The sequence below is a fragment of the Pipra filicauda genome, unplaced genomic scaffold, assembly GCF_003945595.2.
Source record: "Pipra filicauda isolate LSUMZ 115617 unplaced genomic scaffold, ASM394559v2 scaffold181_size1560634_pilon, whole genome shotgun sequence".
Lineage (NCBI taxonomy): Eukaryota > Metazoa > Chordata > Aves > Passeriformes > Pipridae > Pipra > Pipra filicauda.
In genome coordinates, this window is record NW_024104289.1 from 1180593 (window position 1) to 1207321 (window position 26729).

At 40.3% G+C, this 26729-nt stretch overlaps 1 protein-coding gene and 1 long non-coding RNA gene across 3 annotated transcripts; one reads left to right on the forward strand and one right to left on the reverse strand.

The window, feature by feature from the left end:
- Positions 1-1603: 1603 nt before the first annotated feature.
- Positions 1604-24579, forward strand: KRAS (KRAS proto-oncogene, GTPase). 2 transcript variants are annotated; one of them, XM_027711636.2, is made up of 5 exons: positions 1604-1718; positions 2764-2887; positions 8608-8786; positions 10288-10447; positions 21006-24579. In XM_027711636.2, the coding sequence occupies exons 2-5, from the start codon at positions 2777-2779 to the stop codon at positions 21120-21122; spliced, it is 567 nt and encodes a 188-aa protein (XP_027567437.1). In that variant the 5' UTR covers positions 1604-1718; positions 2764-2776; the 3' UTR covers positions 21123-24579. The 2 variants fall into 2 exon arrangements, with proteins under 2 accessions (XP_027567437.1, XP_027567436.1); XM_027711635.2 differs by having other exon boundaries at positions 1605-1718; positions 2643-2887.
- Positions 21112-26347, reverse strand: LOC120323000. Its single transcript, XR_005563040.1, has 2 exons — positions 25901-26347; positions 21112-21321 (listed from the first exon to the last, which is right to left on the reverse strand). It is a non-coding gene; the product is annotated as an uncharacterized LOC120323000 (long non-coding RNA).
- Between the last annotated feature and the right edge of the window lie 382 nt (positions 26348-26729).

A 26729-nucleotide genomic window follows, 5' to 3' on the forward strand; every position in this document is an offset into this window, starting at 1 on the left:
TTAAATTCCCAATTTAAAGGGAGAAGGAGAAAGTGGCCAAATTAATGCCTTGTGTAAGCCAGTTGGCATCTTGGGAGTCACCCTTGGAGTTAGCTTTGTGAGGAATAAGGTTTATTACCTTTGTCTGAGACCTGGTGACGTGTTTTAAAAAAATCTTAGTGCTCAGGATGCAACACAGGTATTTATATACATATATTTATATGTATATTAGACCACCATAGCTGGCCCTTGAAGAGTTCATATTTAGGCCCTGGCACAGGTTGCCCAGAGAAGCTGTGGCTGTCCCATCGCTGGAAGTGTCCAAGGCCAGGTTGGATGGGGCTCTGTGGAATGTGTCCCAATCCATGACAGGGGAGTGGAATTGGATGATCTTTAAGGTACTTTCCAACCCAAACCACTGTGTGGTTCCATATTCCAGTTAATTGAAATTGTGGTTTCAGCCTTTTAGTAAGAGGACACAGTTCACTCTGTGCCTGTTAACTCACTTCCAACCCCCTTTACCCCACCCCTGCGTGTTTATTAACTTTTATTCAGAGCTAACAATGAAACGTCCCATTTTATTTTGAAATCTGACCAACTTTACTGGGTTTTTAAGTTTCACGGCAGTTCCACAAGGCCTCTGCTGACATTTTCGTGATCGGCTACAGATAAAATTACTTTCTAAGTGTGGCCAGGTGCTGCCTCATGCCTGCCCCGGCCGGGCAGCCCACACATCCCCTCAGGACGAGCCGATCCCAAGTCCTACAGTGGCTTTTATGCCTCTTCCTCTCCGGGGTCCCCACCGGCAGCGAGGGAAGGGGGAAATGGCGAGGAAACGCTGGAATTGTCCTTATTTCCCTTCACCGGCCTCGAGCAGCACTTCCCAGACAGACCCTTCCCTCAGGGTGCCTCCGAGCCCTTCCCTGGTCCTGAACCTGTGTCCTCCTGCCCTGTGGAATCACAGGATGGAAGGGACCGAGGAATCCCACCCCATGGAGTCACAGGATGGGGCACGTTGGAAGGAGACCACAGGGGGTCTCATCTGGTCCCACTTCCCTGCTCAAGCAGGGCCAACCCAGAGCTCACAGCACAGGATTGTGTCCAGGCAACTCTGGAATATTCCCCATGAGGGAGACTCCACACCCTCCCTGGGCAATCTGTTCCAGCGCTTGGTCAGTTCTTCCTCATGTCCAGATGGAACTCCCTGGGCATCAGTTCCTGCCCGAGGCCTCCCATTGCTGGGCACTCCCGAGCAGAGCCTGGTCCATCCTCTGCCCCCTCCCTGACACACTGACACACATGGATGAGGTCCCCTCTCAGTGTCTCCTCTCGAGGCTGAACAGCCCCATCTGCCTCAGCCTTTCCAGTCCCTTCATCATCTTTGTCCGTTGGATCCGCTCCGGGATCTCCGTGTGTGTCTCATCCCGAGGATTCCACTCTGGACACGGGAATATCCCGTGGGCGGTCTCGAACCGGCGTCCTTCCGCTCCGCAGGCGGGGAGGGAGGTGCCGCCTCCGCGGCCAGGGGCGGGGAGCACGGAGCGCATCGATCGCGGGCGCCCATCGGTCGCTCGGCGCTCGGCTCGGCGGGCAGCGCCGCCCAGCCCTGCCCGTCCCCCGCCATTTCGCACCGGGACGGGAAGGGACGGGAAGGGGCGCGGAGCGGGAAGGGACAGCGGGAGAAGGGGCGCCGGGCGGGCACGGCGGGCTCCGGCAGCTCCCGCGGCACCGCCACACAGGTACCGCCTTACCCCCGCCGCGCCGAACCGCGGCGACCCTCTCCCTTCCTTCTTTCCTTCCCCGCTTTCCCCTCCGAGGAAGCGCAGCCCCCTCCTCTCACCTCCCTTCCCTTCCTCATCCCGTCCCTCTTCCTCGCCCTACCCAGTTCTTCCCCCCCGTCCTTGGCCGGCATCCCCTGGAGCCGCATTCCCGGTGCTTCCCGGCGGGAGGGGACAGGTGGCCAACGCCCTGCGGGACCCGGTGGCCACGCCGAGCGAGCCCCCCCTTCCACCCCTCCCTTATCCCTCCTATATTTATATATATATTTCCCCCCCCTCCCCTTTCTCCCAAATCCTCCAAGCAGGAAAGTTCGGGCGGGGGGCGCCGCGGGGGTCCCGCTGCTGGGCGAGCCCGGGAATTAGGAATTAAAAGGGAACACCGCCCCAAAGTGTGTGGGGGGAGCCGTCAGGATCAAGCCCTGCTCTCCCGGCCCCTTATCCCGGCACAGGAGGCGCATTCCCGGCTGGGAGGCTCATCCCGAGGGGCTCCGGGACGCTCCTTAAAAACCCGGGCGGGCTCCCGGAGCCACCGGAGGGAACCAAATCCTTGAACCAGTTTATCCCCGGCACGGGATACTCCTCGACCTTTCCCAGAATTTAGTGTATTTTTTACTTATTTAGTGTATATTTTACTTATTTAGCGTACTTTTTATTCATTTGGTGCATTTTTTACTCAGTTGCTGTATTTTTCACTCATTCTATGTATTTTTTACTCAATTGCTGTATTTTTTTTACTTATTTAGTGTATTTTTCACTTATTTAGTGGTTTGGGGTTTTTTTAATCCCTTCGTAATCGCTGCCTCCCAGCCGAGCGCCCGCGCTGCACTCCCTGTATATGTAACGTTTGAGAATTCCCTCATCCTCCTTTTTTGTCTTGTCTTCCAGGGAGGGAGCTGCTTCCCGCTGTAAATAGTGGGAGGAACGCGAGGCTGGATGAGAACGCACCGGCAGCATCCTCGTTAGTGGGAGCCCGGCTCTGCTTTAATGTTGGTTTCTTTGTCGTCAGGTCTGCTAAAAAAATGACAGAATATAAACTTGTTGTGGTTGGAGCTGGTGGTGTAGGGAAGAGCGCCTTGACAATACAGCTAATCCAGAACCACTTTGTGGATGAGTACGACCCCACAATAGAGGTAAACAATTTCATCTCGTACTTTTGTGGAGAGGGATTATCAGTAATAATGGTGGTTGTTTGCTTTTGGACACTTCAACCACAAGAACAAGGCTTTCTAATCAAAAGAGCTCAAAGATAATGGTCTGCACCGCACCAGCGTTGGAGAAGAAATTGCTGTGCTGCTTCTGGCTGTGGAGCAACAGCTGCAGTAAAAAAATTAACAATTTGGATTCATTGAAAGTGTGGTGTTAATTGCCATGTTTGCTTGGACAGTTTGGATGCACGTGTTTAGGATCTCAGTGACAAGGTGTTTGCCAAACTCATTTGCAAATGCTTGGCAAAACACTTAGTGGCTTTGAGCAGCCTCTTAAATGTGACTTTTTTTTCTTTGATGAGAAGGAAAACCTTTTAGTCCTGAAATGTATGTGTCAGTCTTTCTCATTTCTCAGTACAAAAGTGAGAAATGTGTCCTGGAATGTTACGGTGAATGAAGCAAAAGCCAGAGCCTGTCTTAATTTTTTTCTTTTCTAATACACACCAGTGCACATTTCTGTATCTAGAAAAATTGTTCTAAGATAACTGCTGTAGTGGATTCTTTGAAATACATGGCACAGTACCTCAGAGTTTGAAATTGTATTTAAGCTTTAAAATTTGTGCTATTTTAAAGCTTTTTAATGAGCAAACAAGCTCTGCCTTTTAAATATAAGAAAAATACTGGTGTTGTCTACCATCTCCTGTGGATCATTGCATTTAATAACCTCAGACTCTATAAAAGGAGAAATGACACCATAATTTACCCAAGATTTTATGTTCCCAGCATTGAGGCTCTGCAGCCTGTGACTTCATTTATCTGTTTATACAGTGAGGCACTTCCAAACTCACTTGAAGGAATCACAAGGGTTTAAATCTGGGCTTAAAATGGAGACTTGGGAAGTGCCTAAGTAGTGATTTTCAGGTAGGCACAAGTGAAAGGAGACAGTGCCCAGAGGTTTAGAAAGATGTGTTTAGTGAAGGCCTGAGTTAAAGTGCCCCAAATAAGAGTTGTGTTGGTTTGAGGTTATCTTAAATGTGCCTTTGTGTCTCCTTGTCTCTCTGTTGCATGGCTAAATAACATCATACTTGCAGAAGATTTTGTGACTAGACCTGTGGAGAGAAGAGTGTTTGACTTATACCAGGAGAGCAGCTCTTTTTCAATTGCTAAGAGTGAAATCTTAAAACAACAGCCACCCAAAACACTCTTAAAAACCAGAAAACACACGAAATCTATTGAGAGGAACAAGCAAAATGGGGATTTTACTTTTCCTGCGAAAGGAACTTTGGAGGATGTTGGTCCTTGGTGCTTGTTCCCAATTATCTGGGTTTCTCTTAGGTTAGAGGTGTGTTTAGGCACCACAGAAAGTGCTGTGGAGGTTCTGTCTTACAAGTTGTGACTGTGTAAACAATTCAGGAACACGGGAACCTAAATGTCAGTATTCCTAAATCACTTGGGGGATTTTGCTACTCAACAAGCTGAGTGTTTTGAGGAACAACAAATGCATTTTAATGTAAAATAATAACATGAAAATACAGTTCATTATAGAATGAACTTAAAAATCCCAGAACTGTCTCCTTCGTTCATAGAATCATAGGATAGCCTGAGTTGGAAAAGACCTTAAAAATCATCCAATTCCAACCTCGTGCCATGAACAGGACACATTCCACTATCCCAGGTTGCTCAGATCCCCATCCAGCCTGCCCTTGAACACTTCCAGAGATGGGGCAGCCACAAATTCAGCAATGTGCAGGATACCTGTGGTGTGGTCCAGAATCAATACTAAATTAATTTGTTATTAATTAACCTAATGGGGTTTACACCAGCATTTACAACTTGTCACATGCAACACTATTAATATTCTACCCTTACAAGTTCTTGTCTACTATTTACTGGTTTTATCTTCTAAATTCTGAGACCTTGAGGATGGAGATTTATCCTCCTACTCATGTGGTAAATCACCTTGTGTGTGCTCACAGTGCTGTAATCATGTAGGTAAGCAATAATTCAGTAATAATAAGAGTGGGCTCTGATTTAGAGTAGCAGATTAAAAAAAAGATTGGGTTTAAATGCCTCAGTCCCTGCCTGGGCAGAATCCCACTCAGCAGAGAAGGGCTGTGTGATGGTGGTTCCTTTGTAGATGCAGTTGTGGTGGTAGGGGCTGGTTAAAGAGCAATAGGTGTGGAGTGGTTTTCATGCAGTATGAGGAAATAAGCCTAAAATTGCCTTGATTTGTAAATAGTAACAGTTCAGATAGTTTAGTAGTGTCACTGCTATTGTTTGTCACTTAATACTGTTTCTTTCATTGCCATACAGCAAAATACTGATTTTCCCTCACAGATCATCCAGCTAAATATTTTGGGGTAGTCAGAGAAGAGAGTTTAGTGTTTATGATCTATTCCATCACTACACAGTTATTGAATAATTCTAAATCTTTTCTGTGATTAACAGACTGAAACTCCATACTTCTGGTATTCTGGTGCTGTGAAGAGAGGAAAAAGATACTGGTTGCCTTTACAGTGTCCTTGATGCTGCTGTTTTCAGTGGAATAGACCTGATGGTTCAACAAATAACCTGCTTGGAAAATGTCAAGTTTCATGGCCTGCTTGAGTATTTTATTTACTTACCTCCCAGCTTAGCAGATGGCAGGGCAGGGGGAGGAATTAAAATGAGTGTTTGGGTGGCTACAGTTACTCAAATCTCTGTGTTTCACAGTTTCATACCTTTCTTGAAGTAGGTCTCCGAGCATGGATTTACAGCCAGGCGATTCTAAGTGTTTTATTTTAAATTCTGTGTGCAGTAACCCTTGGAAATCTGCACAGAGCAGTTGGGCCAGTGCCCTCTACCGGCCGAGACTTGTTAAATCTTGTGATAATGCAATTCAAATTCATTTTATTTTTATGTCTTTCACAGCTTCAGCGTGTTTTAGGGCTAAAAATCTGTTATCTTTTAAACGTCCCAGAGAAAGAGCAGCTTTCCCAGTTGCTTGTCAGGGGTTTTAAAATTGGATTAGCAAAAATCCCTCTGCTGATTTAGGAATACTGATATTTAAGTCCGTGTTCTTAAATGACCTGTGCACTTGTGAAACTCCCACCAGTAGCTTTAGTCTGAGTAGCTGTGATATTTTAACATGAAATCGCTGGTATAATGGATTTTTTACCAAATAATAGTTACTTGCTTAGATGGGATTTATTAAGCAGTTTTAAGCTAAATTCCGTATGTAGAGTAGAGCTGAGATTTCATATCACGTTTTCTTACCAGTGCTTGTGAACAGATGGAATTACTACTCCTTTAACATAACTCATGCTGGTTTTTATGGCTTGTGTAAGGCCAGTAAAAGCAGGTTAACTGATCAATGATATTAAAAAAATTACACAGTTATGTCAGGTTTGTCCAATTGCAACTTCAAATTTGGAGTTGGTACAACTTATGAATTAACTTCTAGTTTGCATTTTGTTTTTACTTAGTAGTCCTAATGTCATTTCAGGTTTGGTGTTTTGCAAGGGGGAGGAGGGAAAAAAGGCAAAAAAGCAAAATATTTATAATTTCAGTAGTCTGGAAGGAAATAATAAGCTTGAATTTTCTCTCTTTTCCTTCTGCCTCAAATCCCCTTTCTAGGTAGTGACAAAGTTTTCTCCCTAGAAGTGGCAAAACAACTTAGCATCTCACAATACTGCTTTATCCAGGTTCATCTTTGCTGCTACTGCTAACATAGTAGACATGCTAAAGCCAGCAGTTTTTAAAGTGATTTTTCTTCTGTCTTAAAAAATGATTTTCGTTGACGAAAATTACTTAAAGCTTTTGTTTAGAGCTCAGTTGAGGGGAATTTCTTTCCCTTTGAAGTACTGAGATGGAAAGGAATAGTACAGGCTTTTCAAGAACTGCTTTTCATATTTTTAAACTAGCAGTCAAATGGCAAGAAGAGAAAATGAAGGCTTTGTAAATCTGTCTGGTATAAAGATAGAAGTTGTACTAGGACTTCACTGTGAACTGTGATAAAGGTATCCAGGGACACGAGGGATCTACTGTTGAATATAAGTGACTTGGAATGAAGATTCATCCTTTGGGTTTGGTTTTTTATGTTTGGGTTTTTTTCTTTCCCTTTAAGCAGTGAGATAGAATATTAACCTTATTTTAAAACATCTTGGAGCTTGTACATTTGTCTCAGCTGTATCAAGAATTAAACATGGCTTATGTATGTTTCTAAAGCAAGTTACCTGCTTCTTACTTGAACACTGAGTTTGCACTTCTGCAAAATAAATAGTTCCAAAATCATGTTGGAGGTAAACTTTTTTCCTTTAAGGTAAATAGTCAATATTGTTTTACCTGATAGTGTTAACTGTCACCCAGGCTCGAGGTAAATGTGAGATTACAGAGTTTGTTTAGTTTAAGATACTGATTCTATACAATTATCTCCTGCTTGCTTCTCAGCATGAGCAACAGGGAAGGAGAGAGCCTTGTGTAAAAACACAGGTAGATAGAAAGTGCCCAGGGGTGGGTGTACTGTGCCCTAAAATGGGTCCAAAGGAAGGAAGATAATTCTGAACTCATCTTGAAGCTGGCTGGAATTGCAGTTTTAAATCTTTACTTCCCTCCCCAATAGCTTGGGTTCACTCCTGTGTGGCGTTCAAAAAAACAGCAGCAATATTGTGTTAATCTCTAGCTAAGGAATCTGAAAACTGATACCAAGATTTTGTGTTCATACTTGTTTTTTGTTACAAGTTTAATGAGAATAATTCATGGGGCTGTTTGATGATGTGTTTTTAGAGCTTATTGCCCTGGTTTTATTTAAATTATAGAAGTTATTGGGCAATGTCTTTATCACTAAAGCTATGTACTCTTGAAGCCTAGCACTCAAATAGACATTAATATCCACTTGTTGGGACTTTGTACAGAATTCAGCCACTTGAATCAGTGACCTGAAAGCTTTGATTTGATAGCACTGAAATAATTTGTTCTGACATCTCTATGAACCAACCCATTGGGGCTTTTATGTGACTCTGTCTTGGCTAAAAAGCTTGAACTTCAAATATACCAACTCAGCTTTGGTAACTTAATAACAAATATCATTATATACACCTGTTTAGGAATACAAAACAGATTTCCTGTCCCAAACACTGAAGGGTTTTTATTTTGCACAGCTTTTTAAGTGGCATGGATTTTTGGAGTTGCCTTGCTCTTGTGTATTCTTTCTGGTTTATTATTTTGTGCATTGTTGTGGCACAATGATTTTGTAAACACCTATAGAATGAAGGCCAAATTTGAGTTAAAAAAAAATTTGGTAAATTGAGTGAGCTTAAACACAGTCCAACCTTTTAAAATCAGGATATGAAGCATCTTCCATTCTTCTATTAACAGAGACAAAAGGGGAGATGCTTTTGGTCTGGATCCAGTTTGTTCTTTTTGTGCAAAATAAGAAATGAGAACACTTCCCTTTGTGTGTGTGTGTGTACAGGTGCACTGTTGCTTGGAGAAGATTTGGGATACAAACAAGAACATGTCCTTTCGGTGCTCTTTCCACCTGTGGATTTCTGCATACACCTAAATATGAGACACTTTTCCTATTTGCCCATCTCTAAAGTTGACTTTTAAGTGTTTTCAGTCATTCTTATTACTAGTAAATTATTTTAATATCTCCAGAGCTACTGGTGTTCGAAATCTTATTTGTTTGTGTTTAATCAAGGTGTATTTTTTTTTTCTTTTCTTAGGATTCCTATAGGAAGCAAGTAGTAATTGATGGAGAAACCTGTCTCTTGGATATTCTGGATACAGCAGGTCAAGAAGAATACAGTGCAATGAGGGACCAATATATGAGAACAGGGGAAGGCTTCCTATGTGTGTTTGCTATAAACAATACAAAGTCTTTTGAAGATATTCACCATTATAGGTGTGTATGTGCAAAAATGATTGACCAGCTCTTGTATTGGGTGGATATGGTGCTTGTTATTCCACTAGATAATCTCTTATGAAATAGCATTTAAGGGAAAACTTGCAAATTGGCAATATTGCAACTTATTTGTGCATTTTTTTTTTTTACCTGGAATTTTGGGTAGTCTGAAAATCTGCCTTGTTTGCAACTTAGGCAGGCAAAATACTGGAAGCTCTTCTGGTATGAACTAATGTGACTTCAGTATTGCTAGTGAAGACTTACATAAAGGTAAATTCTGCCCATTCCACAGGTAAAGTTGTTTGCTAAGATGGAAAAACTGAAGCAGTAGGAATTGTACAGACAATAGTGTCAGTCACTGCTTTTGTTTTGGGCTGGAGAGGGAAATACCTGGGAATGTTATTAGAGGAGGAACCTGTGTGAGCCCTGACATCTAAGAAGGGCAGACACACAAAATCAGCTTCAGAATGAGCTAAAAACCAACCTGTTATTAGTTCCTTCATCTTCTCTTTTTTAAAATAATCAGTGAAAAATATCAACTCACACTTTCTTGTCAACTACACTAACACAGGGGTAGAAGCAATCTCTGGTGATTGCTGTCCCAGATCACTCATAACTTAGTAGCCTACTATTATCCTGAATTTTCCTGGGGTATGCTGATAGAAGGCAATGCAAATCCCACCAAAGATCACTGAGTTCAGCAGCATCTAAGTCCCAAACACATAATGTTAAGCTATTCATAGTTAGGCATTTATAATAACATTACAAATGGGTTTCCTCTGGTTGTAGAGGAAGAAGGGAAAAAGGCAACATAGATGGGGAGGCAAAAGTAATGAAATTAGTGATTTTTATTGGAGATTCTTGAGAAGTACATCTAACTAGTATTTCAAGATGCTTTCTAACTAGTGGTTGAAGGGACTCTTACCAAATCTCTTTCTGTGGAGAGCCAGACCAGTGGTCTTCAAACTTTAAAAACACCTGTCTAAATGCAGGCTTTGTAAGGCTGTCTTTAATTAAAAAGAAAGACCAATCACAACTCCCTCCCCCCCCCCACCCAAACCAAACCAAAATCAAGATAATGGGCATAGAGCTTTTGGTAGTGTTTTATCTTGGCAGACAAATTGAGTATTGTGAGTGCTGAGTATGAGAGATAAGTAGTAAGGTTTATACCAGAACTTCTTAGGCTAGTTCTGGAAGTAGCTCTTAAAAACTTCAAAAAATAAAAATGAAAAAAACCCTACAGAATCTGTAGTAGTTTGCAAAATGTCAACCTCTTTTTTTTTTTTTTTCCTTTTTTAGAAGAATGATAAACTTGATAGTGACCTGAGTAGTCAGTTTATTTTTTAGTGGCTTCTAATAGTGTATGTGTAATAAATGGACATAAAAAATGATTATGGAATTTGTCAATTTAATTTTTTTAATTGTTTTAAAATTGGCCATATAAACCATTAATACTAATACCTGTTAAATACAATCTGTCTTTTTTTTTTTTTCTTTTTAGGGAACAAATAAAGAGAGTTAAAGACTCTGAAGATGTCCCCATGGTGCTAGTAGGAAACAAATGTGATTTGCCTTCCAGAACAGTAGACACAAAACAAGCTCAGGATTTAGCAAGAAGTTACGGAATTCCTTTCATTGAAACATCAGCAAAGACAAGACAGGTAAAGGTCAAAACTTGCCAGATGCAAAAGCAGAGCTCTCATCTGAATTACCATCATGTTAATTATTCTCTAGGCAATTCTCTTTGACAATTGCATGGTCATGTCAATGGATATATTTCTCCAGATTGGAAATCCCTGTGGTGTCTCTTCTTTCTGTCAACTGGTAATTGTTTATTGATGAGTGATTGGCTTCAACTGCTCAAGCTCAGAGTCAGACCTGACCTGCTATTGCTCTCCTCTCTCGGGTGGTTGCAGCATTCTGAGTGTTCTGGTAGGTTTTAACAGAATAAAAGCACTTCTGCTCAGAGGTGAAATGCTTTTTTTTCCTCACCAAGCGGATTAAACAGACAAACAGCTAATTAGTTTATTCTGGTTTAAGTGTTCTCATTAATAACAAAAGGAGTTTTTCCATGAGGCATTGATTTTATGATTAGATATGCTTGATATACCTTTTTATAGCTAAGCAATTGACCATAAGGCTTTTTTTTTAAATTACTGGATTAATTGTTTGTGTAAACCAATATTTTCCCAAGACTTTAGAGCTCACTGTTGGTTCATTGTACCCCTCTGGTACAATAAACTGATCCTTTCAGTGCTGTCAGGGTTTGTGAGGACAAAGGTGGTATCTCTGTGCACTCAGGAGAAAAGAAACTAAGCAGATAGAGATGGAACTGGTTCAGTACTTCTGGAAGAAAGCAAATGCTGATATGTGGTTTTTCTTTTAAGAGTGTAAAGATTTACTATCAGGACATATTAGATGAGGCCTGAGTGGTCAAGTAGCTCGTGCTGTCTGCATAATCAGAGGTGTTATGTGCAAGCTCAGAGTCAGGAATCAGGTGTAGCAGAAAATAGAGCAGAATGCTGCAGTTGAAGCAACTGCTCAGTGCAATTGCTAATCAGGTTCAGCTACATCACTTGGCAGAATGTCCTCATAGACAGTATCTTAAGTTATTTTTGGATCTGAGAAGTGAATATTTTATTAGTGCAAATTTGCTATACCCACCTAAGTTTTTTGACAAGTTGAAACTTGGACTAATTAGTAAAACCTTACAAAGGAACTCTAACTTTTGGCAACAGAGGAAGTCTCTGTTAGGTAGAATTAAAAAAAACCAAGGCAGAAGTACAGAACTTTATTGGCTGAGAATAAATAAGGCCACAAAAGCGTCCTGAAGAATGATATATAAGTGGACTGAATAATTACAGTGTCCTTATTTGGAAGGTCCTGTGTTAGTGTCTGGCATGAAGATGGAAGGGGAAAAAAAATAACTCTGAAATTACATTTGAGGCTTGAAATAATGGAATTTCTGTATTAACATCTAGACTTTACTTTGTTCTGTCTGTTTTATAGACCGTCAGGCTTTGGGGAAATAGTCTTTTGGCATAGCCACTTTTATTAAAAGTATGTTGACAGGATGGTGTATTTTCCAAGATTTCCTTCTCCCCACCCCACTTGCATTTACTCCTACAAGCAGCCCCACCATGCCTGGCCAATAAAAAATCACAGGCTCAAAAATCACGTCTCCTGTTCAGCATTATAATCTGGTTTTTACATAAAGCAGCACGTGCTCTTTAGTGTTTCAGACTTCCAAGAGGTCTGACAGAGGTTTGTACTTGTTTCAGAGGACACGAGATCAGTCAGACATGAACTGGCATCCTGTAATTTCACTTTTATCTGTGATTTTATATTTCTGGAGGTGCCAGTTGAAATGTTGTGGGAAAGATCTGACTGTTGGCTTTTGTTTTTTCAAAGCTCAGCTTTACACGCTCTACAGATAAGGCATCTCATGGATATTTTAAAATAAAGATGCCCAACAGCCTCTTTTGGGCTTGTTGGCTTCTAAAAGTTGGCACCACTGGCTGCTGGTTCTTCCCCAGTGCTCTTCATAATATGTTGTATTATGAAACTGCTTCATAACATGCTGTGTTAATAAAATATTTTTGAGAAGACAAAAGGGAATTGGAAGAAGAACCTGATCTTTAATTATAGCAAGATCATCTAAATATTAGTGTATGTGATTATATATATATGTGTGTGTGTGTGTATACACTGCATGTACATATAATTTTTCAGTCACATTGTCATATGTAAAAGAAATAATATATATATATAAATATATATATATAAAAACACACACATGTTCTTCCAAAGCAGTTTTACATTAGAGGATTCAAACCATGGTGTGAGCTGCATGTGGCCCATGAAATATAGTTTTGTTCAGTCTTTGTCTAAAACTGAATATAAGTAAAAATCTGAAGGCATTGTATGCTCACACAGAATGAGGGCTCAGTTCCAACTAAGTCAGTTTTTAAGATCTTCAGAAATTCATAGGCAAGGTCAGAAATAGGAAAGAGAAAAGCACAGAAATGAAGTGCACAGATAAGCTGTTCTAAAAGTTAGTGTGTTTGTTTGGTTCTGACAATAAAGATGCAAACTTTAATTTACTGCAAAAAGATTTGTGTTTTACACCAAATACCTGGTGAATTTTCATATAAATCATTGAGTTCATCAGTGAAACATCGGCCTAGTGGATCCTACAGCTTGGCTACAGGGCTATAGATTATTAATTTCTTTAGTTAGGCCACTGACTGAAATGAATATCATGTAATTTATGAAAAAGAGTGACAGTCCTGTTTCTGAATACAAACACATGGCAATACTGGTGGTTTTGTAAGGCAGCAAGACTGTGGGACTTTGTTTCCCTTGGAACACTTCAACTTTCCCGCTGGTGTTGAATTCAAAGGAAAGCAGAGAAATGACATTATTGTAAGCATAGTAAAGGGTTTGCCAAAGCATTATGTCTTGTGGTCGAGAATGTGGACTTAAACACACTTTTGAAGTGTGTAATGAAGAAGTTGACCTAAATCACAAGGATGCTGTTAAAAAAGAATTTGAGTTATTTCAGCTGTCTGGTGTACAATGGGTTAGGCCACAACCTTGTGATGAAAGGAAGTCGAGAACCTGTGTCTGGTTTGATGAAGTAACAGGGGCAGTATTTGCAGAAATTCATTCCTACATCTCAGCTAAAGTTCAGGGATAACTGGTAACTTGCTTTGCTTGAACCATTTTGTAGGGATTTGCCATATCTGTTTAATGACATGTTTCACACCAAGCCATTTCTAATTGAGTTCCTGGGTGCAGCTTTCATCTTAAAACTTCGTTTACAATCAGTTTTAACTCAGTCACACTTGACTCTGTGGGTTCAGTTTTTTCATGTCACTTGTCTCGTGTGAGGTTCAGCTTTCCTGAAAAAGCTTAAATCCTTCCCAGAAACAAGGCCCCAAGGAAGGAAAAAGTTTTGGTAATGGTGACACATATTCTGGCCTCCAGCTTGTGAGTGACTCCAGGATGCTGAGGAAACCAGGTTGTTATTTATCTCATGTAAATATAAAGGTCTGCAGCACAAAGACACGTGCAGAATGGATCATTTTAATTTTATTTGTCCAACAGTTGCTTTTAGAAGACCCACCTGTGATAAAGGGTATAAAGGTGGGCACAGGACACTTTTGAGGTGTCGAGGTTAACTTCTAGTAGTTCCTTTTAAGTGCTGTTTAGAGAAGCAGAACATGTGAAAATTCGTGTTTGTACTTTGATCTGTATTTGAAACAGCCTTTCTTTGCACATAGTCATATTTTAAATCGAGTGTTTGGCTGTCATTCAGGAGTCAGAAGCATCTTGAAAATGTTGCCTCAAGGTCATGGGTTCTTTGGGCTGTACGTTTTTAATAACTGCCAAGGGGTATTTTTGCTTCTAGTTCTGACAGCTAAAAGAACTGGTTAATCTATTTTATATACATGGTCATTGCTCACTAAAGGAAAATGTACTAAAGAATCTTAGAAGCAACTGGTATTAAAATGATCTAAGTTTGCAAGGCTGGCACCTGGCTCTCTAAAATGTCACCTTGTGCTAATGGAATTAGCAAATAAGTGTCTGTACAGATTTTTCATCAGACTGTTCTTGGTGGTGGCAGCAATAGCAATTTCTTTTCTCACTCTGTGTCTCTCCGTCTCTCTGCATTGCTAAAGCAAATTACAGCTCATATTGGTGATGGGAAAGTTGGCAATAAATGTTGACTGAAGAATTGTTACCTAATTATTCACGTGAAAGCTCCATAATCAAATTACACATTTCTACTGCAAAACAGTAGATGTGCAAAAACGTTGATTCTTGTGTAGCCTGTGCTTTGGCACGTAGCAGCTGATCAATGATTCCTGTCTCCACTTCAGGAAGAAACTTCCATTCCTTCCAGAAAAACATGAAAGTATGAGCTTTACTTGGGTTTTGCCATTTTTTTTATAATGGCTCTCAGACCTGGAATGCGAGACTTGTCGCCTTGTCCGTACTTTTCCACATCCTAACAGGGCACATTATGTACATACAGAGAAATACAACCCACTAAATAAATCTAATTAATTTAAATCTTCAGATTTGTAGTTCAGAAGAACCCTCAGATGAGCAGCACTGTGTTAAGAATGACTCTTCATGAATGACACAGGTCATGCAAAATGACCCAGTGACTGTGGCAGTAAATGGTAGCTGGTTTTTATTATGAGCTGCATAATATGAAGATGAATTGGAGAGATAATTTGGGGAGAGTATGCCAAATAACAGCCCACATTGTGCATTGGGTAGTAATAAAGCTTGGGGGCTTAAATGGTGGTGCTCTTTTCCACGATCATCAGTCTGCTCTGGGTTTATTTTCAGATGATGAGTTTGTATTAAATTAAGAACCTTGTTGATCTGATTGAGGAGACAAGTAGTGAGATGGATAGAAAGGCAGAGGAGACACTTGTTCTCCCCTTGAAAAGCTGCAGCAAAACATTTTGCATCTTGTTATAACAACAAGAACATCTTCACAGATTCATCTAAATTTTTCAATTTATGCACAGTTTAAAATAACAGATATTATAGCTTAAAGTTGGTGCTGTACCTCTGTATATCGTATTTGGTTAAAGACATCTTCAGTCTTTATACTTTTTAGTTGAAAATTAGTTAGAATCTTCCTTAGATTAGAAGTTAGTTAGAAGTTTTATTTCTCTTGGGAAATTACCCTGTGAGACTTTTTCTATACTTTGTTAGTTTGTTACACAGATTTTTGTGAAGAAAATCCGCCTTCTTTTATAAAAACCAGACCATAAACAAGCTAACTTTTCTTTTCCCAAACAGTAATAAGTTCTCACTTTGGCTAAGAAGTGTGCAAGTTAGGTGGTTAACTGTGTGTGTTTGTTAAGTACCCCCCAGTTAACAATCTGATAAGGTTTTGTGCCTCCTAAATACATTCATAGCCACAGAAATATGGGAAATTATTCAATAACACAAGCAGTATGATTTTCAGTGTGGTATGCAATGGAAGAAAATAAGTCCTAATCTTTTTTTGGCCAAGTATTACCATGCACAGAAAAAAAGGGGAGCTTGAAGCATAGATATGCACAATAATGGGTCTCCTCTGCTTGCATTAAAAAGTATTTATCCAGCAGCAAATGAGCAAGCTCAGCATTTTGAATACATAAACGAAGATCCATACACTTCCCTCAAGTAAAGCTCATCATTTCAGTGGGTTTGTTGCATTTTTTCCCCCCCTTCCACGGGTGTCCCAGCGTGTCTGAGTTATTAATGAAGTGGTTTTTTAAGGAGTTGTGTTTTACAATGCAGAGAGTGGAGGATGCTTTTTATACATTGGTGCGAGAGATCCGACAGTACAGAGTGAAAAAAATCAGCAAAGAAGAAAAGACTCCAGGGTGCATGAAAATTAAAAAATGCCTTGTAATGTGACAGGGTAAGTTTTGTAGTGTAACAGGGTAAGTGGAACTAATCACTTGCCAAATAAAAATGATTGATCGTGCCGTGCAAATCAGACATTCTGTGGTTAATTATGATGTAATTTAAGATATAAAATCAATCAGATCTCAGTGTCCTCAATAATATTCCTGGCAAACACCCAGGTGCTATGGATTTGCTTTGTTTCCTGGGGTTTTGATAAGTGGATTAAGACAATATATTGAATTCTCCATCTGTGACATGGAGACCTGGTTTTGAGTCTGAAGAAGCTGAGGGGGAAAAGTTTTATTATATTGCAGATGCTGTTCAAGTGAATATTGATTGATTCTTCAGGTTGATGAACTGAGGGGAGAAGATCATACAGTTCTTCTCAGATGCAGAATTAGGAGGTTCCTAATCCAGCAAGAAATATCTGGCTGGTGTACAGGTTTTCCTAGTTCTCAGGCCCTTCCTTATGCCATGCCATTTTTGACTTGTTTTTTTCCCCAGCTTAAAAAATTTACTTTTACCATTTCCAGAAATACATTAGTTTTCTTTTATTTTGGTCAACTGTAATGTCCTGAGTGATGCAGATTTGGAAAAAATAAGGTTTCACCTTTTTTCTTTGAGAGCCCATACAAGGGGGTAAGGGCTAAATTTCCCATTGTGTAAAAGAAAAACTATTCCCTTTTCAAGGTGTGTTTTCATACAGTGATGTAGTGGAATTTGACTTGTATCTTTTGTCAGCAGTGAATATTGTTGAGTTTGTGGTGTTTGTTGTTGGGTTTTTTTTTTTCCTCTACTTATTTAGAAAACAGTCTTGGATATAAGATTCCAGAACCTCAAGAGTCTGCTCAGGGAAGGAAATGTTTGCCTTTATCCTCTAGGTGGTATAGACAGTCATTCCAGCAACTCTGTATTTAGGAAGTTATGGTGGAGAAAGTGTTATCTAAAATTATTATGGTACAGATGTAGTTCAGTGGAGATTTGAGTGGAATAAGAAATCTGGCATTTAGAACAGTGTTGTGTGAATAATCAAATTGGATGGTTCAGAGTGTTTTGCTCCTCTTGGAATAGAGCTGGACTCTGATCCTTGTGGATTCCTTCTAACTCCAGAGTATTCTGTTTTGTCTTCTCGCTACCTCCAGGATGCCTTCTTAGTTATATTAGTCTTGGTAATATACTGAATTACACAAGGTAACTGAAAACTTTGACTACCCAGGTTGCCATTAAGCTGATGCTTTCCAAGAGTTTTGTTCCTTTGGCTGTTACACAGTAAAGCAGAAAGTACAGAACATCTTTTTCTCCATCTGTGATTTTTCAACCAGCAAGAGGAAAGTTCTGTAACTCAGTGTAAAATCCTCAAAAGAGCTCTTTCTTGAAAGCATCAAAGTTTGTACATAAAAAGCAGACTGGTTTCTCCAGGGTGTAAATTAGACATCCAGATAATGTCATTCAGATTTGAGCGCAGTTAATAGTGGAGAGTTTGAATTACAAAAGTTCTGGATTTGAATTTAAAAATGTCTAGATTCTTGATTAAAATTGTAATTAAGTGATTTCTCCATAGTAATACAGAGGGGTACAAATAATTTCCTCATTACTGATACATGTGTGTACGTATGTATTATATATAAAAAAATTACAAAAAAGAACTACAATTTAAGACTTGTTTAAGGGTTTGGTTTTGGGGCTGGGGTATTAAGGAATTCTGGATTCTTTATGAATTTGGTGTTTCTTATTGATAGTTCTTATAGATAGTAACCATACAAGCACATCTCCAGACTTCTCCACAGTCATGGGACCATGCAGTGCTCCAAAGAAAAGCTGTAGCCAGGAGCAGGCTGTTCTGTGGGAACACTTCTGACATTTTTGTTCCCCTTGCCTTTCTTAGTTGCCCTTTGGAAAAACAAATGGCAGGAGCAAATTCTCTCAATGCACCTTTATTGAGGCAGTGGGGTTTAGTTCTGAGCCTGCATGGGGAATTGTGAGTTTCTAATCTGAGCCTGGATTTAAAGCACTCATTCAGTACATCTTAACTTTCCAAAAAGCTTGCACACAATAACTCCATTGTTAGGGGGAGGAAGGTCAGCTGCCTGCAGCCCCTTCCTGCTCAAAGAGCTGCCTGGAAAGGCTTGACCGCCTTTGATCTCACACCATGGATGCCTTCAGGGACCTTCTGTAAACAGAGTATCCACTCCTTACATTTAAAATTTAATGGACAGGCTGGGAAGTGAAAGACCTCACTTGATCTCGAGTTCTCCACTTCTAACTCACAAGTGTTCTGAACAGTAGTTTTGTGTGTCATGTTGGATTAATTACCTGAATTGAAGGTGAATTGTGGCAGGGCCAGACTACTAAGTACATCATCAATAATTAGTGATTTACAAAGGTGTTAATGCCAGGATGAAAGCTGAGTCAGTTCTGCAGCCTGGTCTAGGGAAAGCTGTCCCTGCCCACCACAGGATCGCTGAAGATCACTGGCTGATCTTTAAGGTTCCTTCCAACCCAGACCATTCTGTGATTCTGTTTTGCAGCATGTGCTTTGAAAGATCTTCATCTTGGTAGAATAAAAATTTCAACCTTGATGATGAAGTCTTGTGTTTAAAGGTCCATAATAATATCTGGATGTTACTTTGTACAAGTTATTTTCTCTGCATTTATTTTAAAACCAGTTTAGTGAGGAAGAAGGGTTGCTCATTTGAAGACTTAATTTGCACTTTTTAAGTGTGTCTCATTTGAAGATGCCCCTGAAAGCAAACGAGCTGAAGACACCAAGTGAAAGCCAGTTCTGAGTGGTGGTTCTGGAAGGAAATGTAGAAGAACATTGTGCAGATGTTTTTCTTATACCATTCTTGTGTTCTAAGGAGGAAAACATTCTTCTCTCTGTTGTGATTGATTCTTAATGCTGTCCTCCTCCTTCTTAATACCAAGACCTGCACTAGAATCACTTTGAACTACACCATTTCCCTACATGAATATTGCTAAATATTCACTTTGTGCAGTAATGCTGAAGATATAAGCAAATAGCTCTCTGTAAAATAACACCAGGCGTTTTTAATTCTCAGAGGATTAATGGGGGACATGACCTGCATTCATTTTATATTGGTCAGTAATACCTCAGAATGTAGAACTGGTTATTTGCGAGGTCTTGCAATATAAAAAAGGGTGCTATTAATATTGGGAGATAGACTGCCAAAGACTTTGAACATCAGTTACATGTAAATGTTTCATGAACTTGAAAGTTTTAATTAAATTTAGCTTATACTGGAAGTGTTGCTTTTTGAGTGAAGCTGTCTAACACCTCACTGTTGTTTGGACTTCTCATATTAAATTTTAGCACCACTTGGTGTTTGGCTGAAGCAGTGAATTAGGAGATTTCTGGCTTCTGTTGTTGTGTGTTTTTCAGAGTTCACTTTCAGTTCTTTACTGAAGTAGGCATAGAGGAGTAAAACAGAATGTTCATTTTTATTGGCAGCTTGAAGGGAAACTATTTGGCTGACAAGAGGTAGGAAGCTGCCTGCCAGTTGTAGGGCTGAATTTCTAGACCCAGTTCTGCAGTGGTGCATTTGGCTGCTGAGATCCAGTAACGTTATCCAGCTATTTCTGAACCCTCTAAAAGATATCACAAGGAGTAAGGCAGCAAAGAATCAAGGAATTTTTTTATCTTCAGGATTTTATGACTGCTTTACTTTAATTATTAAAGGTAATATTTATTGGGATTTGAAGCAGCCTGAAAGCTAGGCCATAAATTGTTGGAGGTAAATAGGTTCTTATATAACATTGTACTTGATAATGGTTCATATCAGGCTCTTGGATATACTACTCTCTTTTCACCAGTTCAATTTTTTCAGCTATAATTAGCCCCCAAAATAATGAAAAACTACTCCATATGAACAAACATTAGCTTTTGTGTCTGTAGCTGAAGTATTGGAGCCGTGGAAATTTTCAGTGACTGTTCATGATACAGCACCAGAAATAATGTGTTCCATGTGCCTTTAACTATACAGGTTGAATAGACTGATTGATCAGGTCATTATTTATCACTGGGACATGGCATTGATTTGATTGATTCGCATATGTAAAGATTTGTAAAATTGTGGTGTGATTACTGTATCAGTGTGCCTGAGAAATTATTTGAATGTGCATATTAACCATAACTGTGTCTTTGAATTATTGGTACAAATACTTGAATTTCCTTTTCAGAGCTCCATAGAGATATTAAGGCATAAACTAAAGTAGCTGATGCTTCACAACTTCCCTGTGAGGGTGGGGAGGCCCTGGCACAGGTTGCCCAGAGAAGCTGTGGCTGCCCTATCTCTGGAAGTGTCCAAGGCCAGGTTGGATGGGGCTTGGAGCAACCTGGGCTAGTGGAAGGTGTCCCTGCCCATGGCAGGGGGTTGGAATGAGATGATTTTTAAGGTCTCTTCCAACCCAAACCATTCTGTGATTCTATGATAATATATAATCTAAACGTGTGGTACTATCTATATAGACACTAAACTTTTCTAGCTTGAGGTGGGACAACATGTGCCCTCTTTGAGATGGAGAAGAGGGCAGTGCACACTATAGTACTTTCCTTACCACATAAATAATGGAATTTGACCTGTGCTCAAGCCCTGAGCAGGAATTCACCTGCAACATGCCCTAAGCCCAGAACTCAGGAGAGGAACAGCCTGTAGTCAAGATTAATTGTTCAGAGGATGGCAGGCAGCAAAACAGCTGCTGATTGAACCTACTTCACCTGGGGACACAGGTTATAATTGTTGATCTGATCCTAATGAGTCCATGTTTGTATCTTTTCAGGGTGTTGATGATGCCTTCTACACGTTAGTCCGAGAAATCAGAAAACACAAAGAGAAGATGAGCAAAGATGGTAAAAAGAAGAAAAAGAAGACAAAGACAAAGTGTATAATTATGTAAATACAATTTATCCTTAAGAAGTACTGAAGTAATTTTGTACATTACACTAAATTATTAGCATTTGTTTTAGCATTACTTTACTTTCTGCTTCATGATCCTGTTAGCTTTACCTGAATGCTTGTTTTAAATGACAGTGGAAACTTCATTCCTCTTAAAAGTGCCAGTATTCTTTGACTGTTGGTTCTTGAACTAGCAATGCCTGTGAAAAAAACAAACAAAAAACAGAAAACAAACATTAAAAACCACACACAAAAACCTGAGAACTGTCTTAGGACTCTTTGGTGCATGCACAGTCGCTAACTTCCTGTTTTTCTTACTGATTGTGAACTTCTGTGTGCAAAGCAAACAATGAAATGATGCTCTACACATTCTAACATCCCCTATAAATTTGTTGGGTTTATAAATCCGGTTGGGAAAAAGGACTAGTTAGCAAGAGACTCTCATTTCAGCCTTTCCTTTACTTTAGTCTGATTATTGCAATAGAGAGAGACCAGAAGCCTTTATAGTCTTCCTGTAGATTTTGCTTCTAGGCATCTAGTCTTGTAGCATTTCAGATCAACTTTAATGAATGTAAAGATAAAAACTTTCAGAAAAAAAAAAGTTTCACTGCAATTTGTCACGGTCACTCCTTAAAGACTCTATTTTTTCTATAAAAAAACAAAGAAAAAAAGTAAAAAAAAAGACGACAATGCACATCTGGCAATGGAAAAAGTAAAAGTTCTAATTAGGTTGATTTGCTCTTGTTAATGCATTGCTTTAAGACCTTCACTGACTTTTTGTGTCTGAAGATCAAGGTGAAATCCCCCCAGCATCAAACCTTTAAGTAGCTTTGTTCAGTAGGTGCAGGATTTCACCCTTAGTGTCTCTAGGAAATACTAAAAAGCCTTAACAGATAAGTTGATTCAAATTCTTAGGTTAATTCATACGTGGACCCAGAATTTACCGTAAGAATTAAATCAGAATTAATCCTAAATTATATAGTGGAGTAAAACCATTATTCCCCCCCCCCCCCCAAGAGTGGCATTAAATATTTCCAGATGCCCAAGTTTTGTGCAAAATAGGGGAGAACTCTTAAATTCTGGTAACATCAAATGAGTGAATGAATGAGTTGAATTTAGCTGCTTCATGCAAATAATTTGGGAATCCACTATTCCATAGAAATGGTGTGGAATTTGCACAAACTGTCAGCATGGTTTCCAGCGTCAGTGTTGTTTGTGTGATGTCCGTGAAGTACTAGTTTTGTTGCACAGATTTAATGGTTGGTGAGTGGCATTCCAGTGTCTATCATGAAGCTAGGCCAAGATTTTAATGTTGTCTTTCTCTGTGATTAAGTTCTCTTGTGATTTTAAAGTTTTCCCTTCCCCCTCCTTTTTTTTTTTGTTTTGTTTTGTTTTCTGATTGGAATTAATGCAGGATTTTTGCAGGAGCTTTCAGTTTTTGGTACTGCAGTAGCCTAGTTATTCTGCACTGAAGCACGAGCCAGTAGTCCCAGTGTTGCCAGTTCCTGTTGTCTCACTGTAAATGTGGAGTTGTTTGTTCCATTAGAGCTTTGGTCCCTGAAGGTTCACTTCATAGTAGCCAAACTCAGCTGCAGAGGAACATTTGAAGATGTGGCTCTGGTGTACCCAAATAATAAGACACAAGATGTCGAAGTAGGATAGTTCAGGACACTGGACTGGAAAGCTGGGAACAGGGAAGAGCAGCATTGCCCTAAGGTACACCTAAACAATTCCATGGAAATTTTACACAGGTATGTAAAAATTGCACTGTGTAACTTGGACCATTTCTGTGATGCCAAAGGTGCAGCTGCCTGAGAAAAGTATTATTTTGCTTCTACAAAAAAAAATCCCAGAGTGACTGTTGGAGGTGGAGAGCTGCAAAGCTGGCAGGGAACACATCCTGTATGTTCTTTAATTTCCATGTGGCTGAGGGAAATCATGCCTTTCCCTGCCTGTGCCCCCCATTCCCCACCCTTCACCAAAACCCCCTTCCCTCCTTTCAGCTTTGATGTGAAACGTAGATAATGAAATATTCTGAAAAACAGCAACAGGAGAACCTAATGTTATATTGTAAGGACCAATAAGAACAGATTCTTGATGTCACAAAGTATTTCAGAGCTTCCAGGGTTAAAATGTGTTGGAGACAGTTATTTGCACATTTTAGACACTCTTGACTATACACAGAGAACGTAGCAAAAGTTGACAGTATGCCTTGAGCAAATGGAAGTAATCTTAAGGTTGCTTTAATTTTGGTAACTGAGTCACACTGCATGTAAAATTAGGGCTGGTCTAAAATTCTGACGTTCATTTAACTAAATACTGTTAGGAAATTGTAGCTGAAATGTCTTATTCATCAAATGTGGATTTATATAGCTCTACTATAAAGCTATATGTAGGCTAGTGTTGGGGTTTTGTTCAGCAAATGTGATCTGTAGCTGCCAGTCTGATTAAATTAGTACAAAATCCATTTAGATTAGCCCTTATTTACTAAAAAAAAAACCAACAACCAACCCCAAACCACATCCTTGCTGCCGTTGTGCAGTTTTGTCTGAGTACTTGTTGCGATTTGGTGAAGCATGTTGGACTGCAGCTTGCACAAGTTGATCCCTTCCTTATTGTCTTGCCCTACCTGAGATGCTTTCCCAGAACATCCCTGGGTGCTTGTCTGTCCTGAGAGCAACTACTGAATGACCCTGTGAGTCACTGACCACGTTAGCTCGTGGAACTGCCATGTGTCAGGGAGTAACACCTTCTTACGGTAGCTTTATGTAACCCTGCTAAACACCTGTATCATTGGTTTGCTCCAAACTCAATTATTCTGACCAGTTTCATTGCCCTAAACTTTTTTGCTAACTGAGAAGTGTGGACTTGGTCACAGTAACAGGATCTCTGAAATGGGTAAATACTGACACACACAATCTTCTGCTCTTGTCTATACTATGAAGCAATACAATTATTACCTTCAAAGACCATCAAACTGTAAAACAAATCATTTTGTCTCAAGTTTACATAAAGCTACATAGATGGTAAATCTTTCCTAACATTTCTTTATTCCACTGTCTTGTTGTTTTCATGTTGAAAATACTTCTGCTTTTTCCTCTTGAGTGCCAACTTCTTACTAGAATGACTTCTTAATGTAATATGTTTACCTGGAATGTATTTTAACTATTTTTGTATAGTGTAAACTGAAACATGCACATTTTGTACATTGTGCTTTATTTGATGTGGAACATATGCAGTGTGATCCAGTTTTTCCATAATTTGGTTGTGTGACCTCGGAATGTTGGTCATGCCAGACATTAAGTTAAAAAAAAGGAAAAAAAAAAAGACCACTGTTTGTTTTAAAATTTTTAATGTTTTTAGGAGTATGTGCTGTGAGGTGATCTGGAATTTGTCATTTTTTTGTCAAACTGTACTGCTCCTATTTATTGTAATGTAATAAAAAATAGTTATTGTGAGTTTCTGTCCCAGCTTCCTTTTTCTCTGCAAGAATTTCGGTGCCTCATCTCGGTAACGGTGCATTCCACAAACTGTGTGTGTTTGGCAGTTGTTGTCCCTTTATGTCTTGCATTTCTGCAGGTGCTGCCTGTCCCAGAGCTGCTGTCCCTGCCCCTGGGTGTTCCCTGCCTCTCCCAGGGAAGGTGTAACTGCATCTTTATTTCTGAGGAGCTCATTTGATGTGCAAGGGCTGTTTTTCACATCAGTGTGGCACTAGAAACTGAAGCCCAGTTTTGTCACAAGGCAGTGTACCCTGCCATTGTTTTTTAAATTGTCTTCCCGGATTTTGTGTGTGTAGTGAATTTTGTGTGGTAGTGAATCCCTCCCACTGCCTCCTCCTCAGGTGTGATCTCAGCAATGCTCGTTAGGCCTAGATAAGGAGTGCTTGGGCTGAGCTCCTCCTGAGCTTACCAGGAACACTGTTCCCAGCTGTCTTGGCGAGCTCCTGGTTTTTAACCAGCCTTGGAAACATCCCAAGTGGAGCAACATTTCTGTTATCAAGCTTTCAAAGAAAGTTACCAACCTGAATTGTGGTCAGGATGGAAAATTACTGTGACTAAATCCAGCTCTCTTGTGGATCTGTAAGCAGCAGACCCTCGGAGCTCTCCTGGAACACACCAGCACCTCCCTCTGAGTGGGGCCTCTCAGAGCCAGTGAACTCTCCAGTTGGAGGAGCAATAGCATTGAATTCCAGGGGAATTTTTCACAGGTATATACTTCCAACATACTCCTTTAGGTCTGTGTGAGTGTGGATATCCTACAGCAAATGTACCATGAACGTTGCTCTCCTAGATTAAGTACTTCGGAGTCGTAAATAAAATAGGCCTATGAGTTACTGTCGTGCTTACAGTAAATTCTGTAGGAGCCTTTTGTTAAATCATTTAAATCAAGCTATCAATTAAGTGCTGTTAAGTTTAAGTTTAGGCCTAAACCATTGATCAAGTGCAGGGCTAATTCTGGCAAGGAGGTCCAGTCTGAACATTGTGACTCCACAGGAGGATCTCCCTTATTCCTTTTATTCTTACCCTTTCCCATCCTCAGCCTCCACATAGATAATTTTTGGTTGATTTTAGGTTTAGATTGATTACTTTTAGACTTCAGTTTCCTTTTTTCTCTCTGTGCTTTAACCATCTAGTGAGTAGTAGAGTGAATTTTGTCAGTGGACTTTGTCACACTTCTATATTAAACCTGTGTCAGCGGTTCTTCAAGTGACCCTAAAATACTTATTTGTGACTGTGATGACTTGCTACTGCCAACAGCTCTGCTGCAGTGATTCCTTACCTATATTTCAAAGATTATTTCTATCTCCAGCGTTGTTTAGTTGGTGGAAACACCAACCAACCCTACAATGTACAGTGTATCAGATCTGGCACAAGTCTGTGCGAGTCGAGCCAAGGCCTGCAGAGATACCCTGGAGCAAACAGCCACGGCCAAACTTCTCTTCCCAGGGCAAAGATCAAGTTATCCATTCCTGCTGCAGCAGTTACACAACACCACAAATCAGCAGTAGCAGAAATTGCCTTCAGGGCCCAAGTGCTTAAACCATTGTTGTTCAAACTCCCCCCTTTCCTGACCCCAAAGTCGTCCCCCTAACACAGGAAGGTGGTGCCTCTGCAAGTGAAGCAGATGAGGTTAAAAGCTTTAAGAATTGACTTTCAGAGAATCACAGAATTGTCAGGGTTGGAAACAACCCCTGGAGATCATCCAGTCCGACCTCCCTGCCAAGGAAGGGTCACCTGGAGCAGGGGACACAGGAACATGTCCAGGTGGGTTTGGGATGTCTCCAGAGAGGGAGACCACACCCTCCCTGGGCAGCTGTTCCAGGGTTCTGCCACCCTCAGTGCAAAGAAGTTCTTCCTCATGCTGAAGTGGAACTTCTTGTGTTTTAGTTTGTGGCCATTGCTCCTCGTCCTGTCACTGGGCACCACTGAGAAGAATCTGGCACTATCCTCTGACATCCACCTCAGAGATCTTTATATGCATTGTTGAGATCCCCCTCCATCTTCTCCAGAATAAACAGGCCCAGCTCCTGCAGTTTCCCCTCATAAGACACACTCCAGACCTCTAAAGATCTTTGTGGCCTCCACTGGACCCTCTCCAGTAGCTCCTT

Coding starts and splice junctions, on each gene's coding strand:
- KRAS (XM_027711636.2), top strand. CDS start 2,777: ATGACAGAATATAAACTTGTTGTGGTTGGAGCTGGTGGTGTAGGGAAG. Junction 8,787..10,287: donor GAAGATATTCACCATTATAG/GTGTGTATGTGC, acceptor TTTTCTTTTTAG/GGAACAAATAAAGAGAGTTA. Junction 10,448..21,005: donor CATCAGCAAAGACAAGACAG/GTAAAGGTCAAA, acceptor GTATCTTTTCAG/GGTGTTGATGATGCCTTCTA.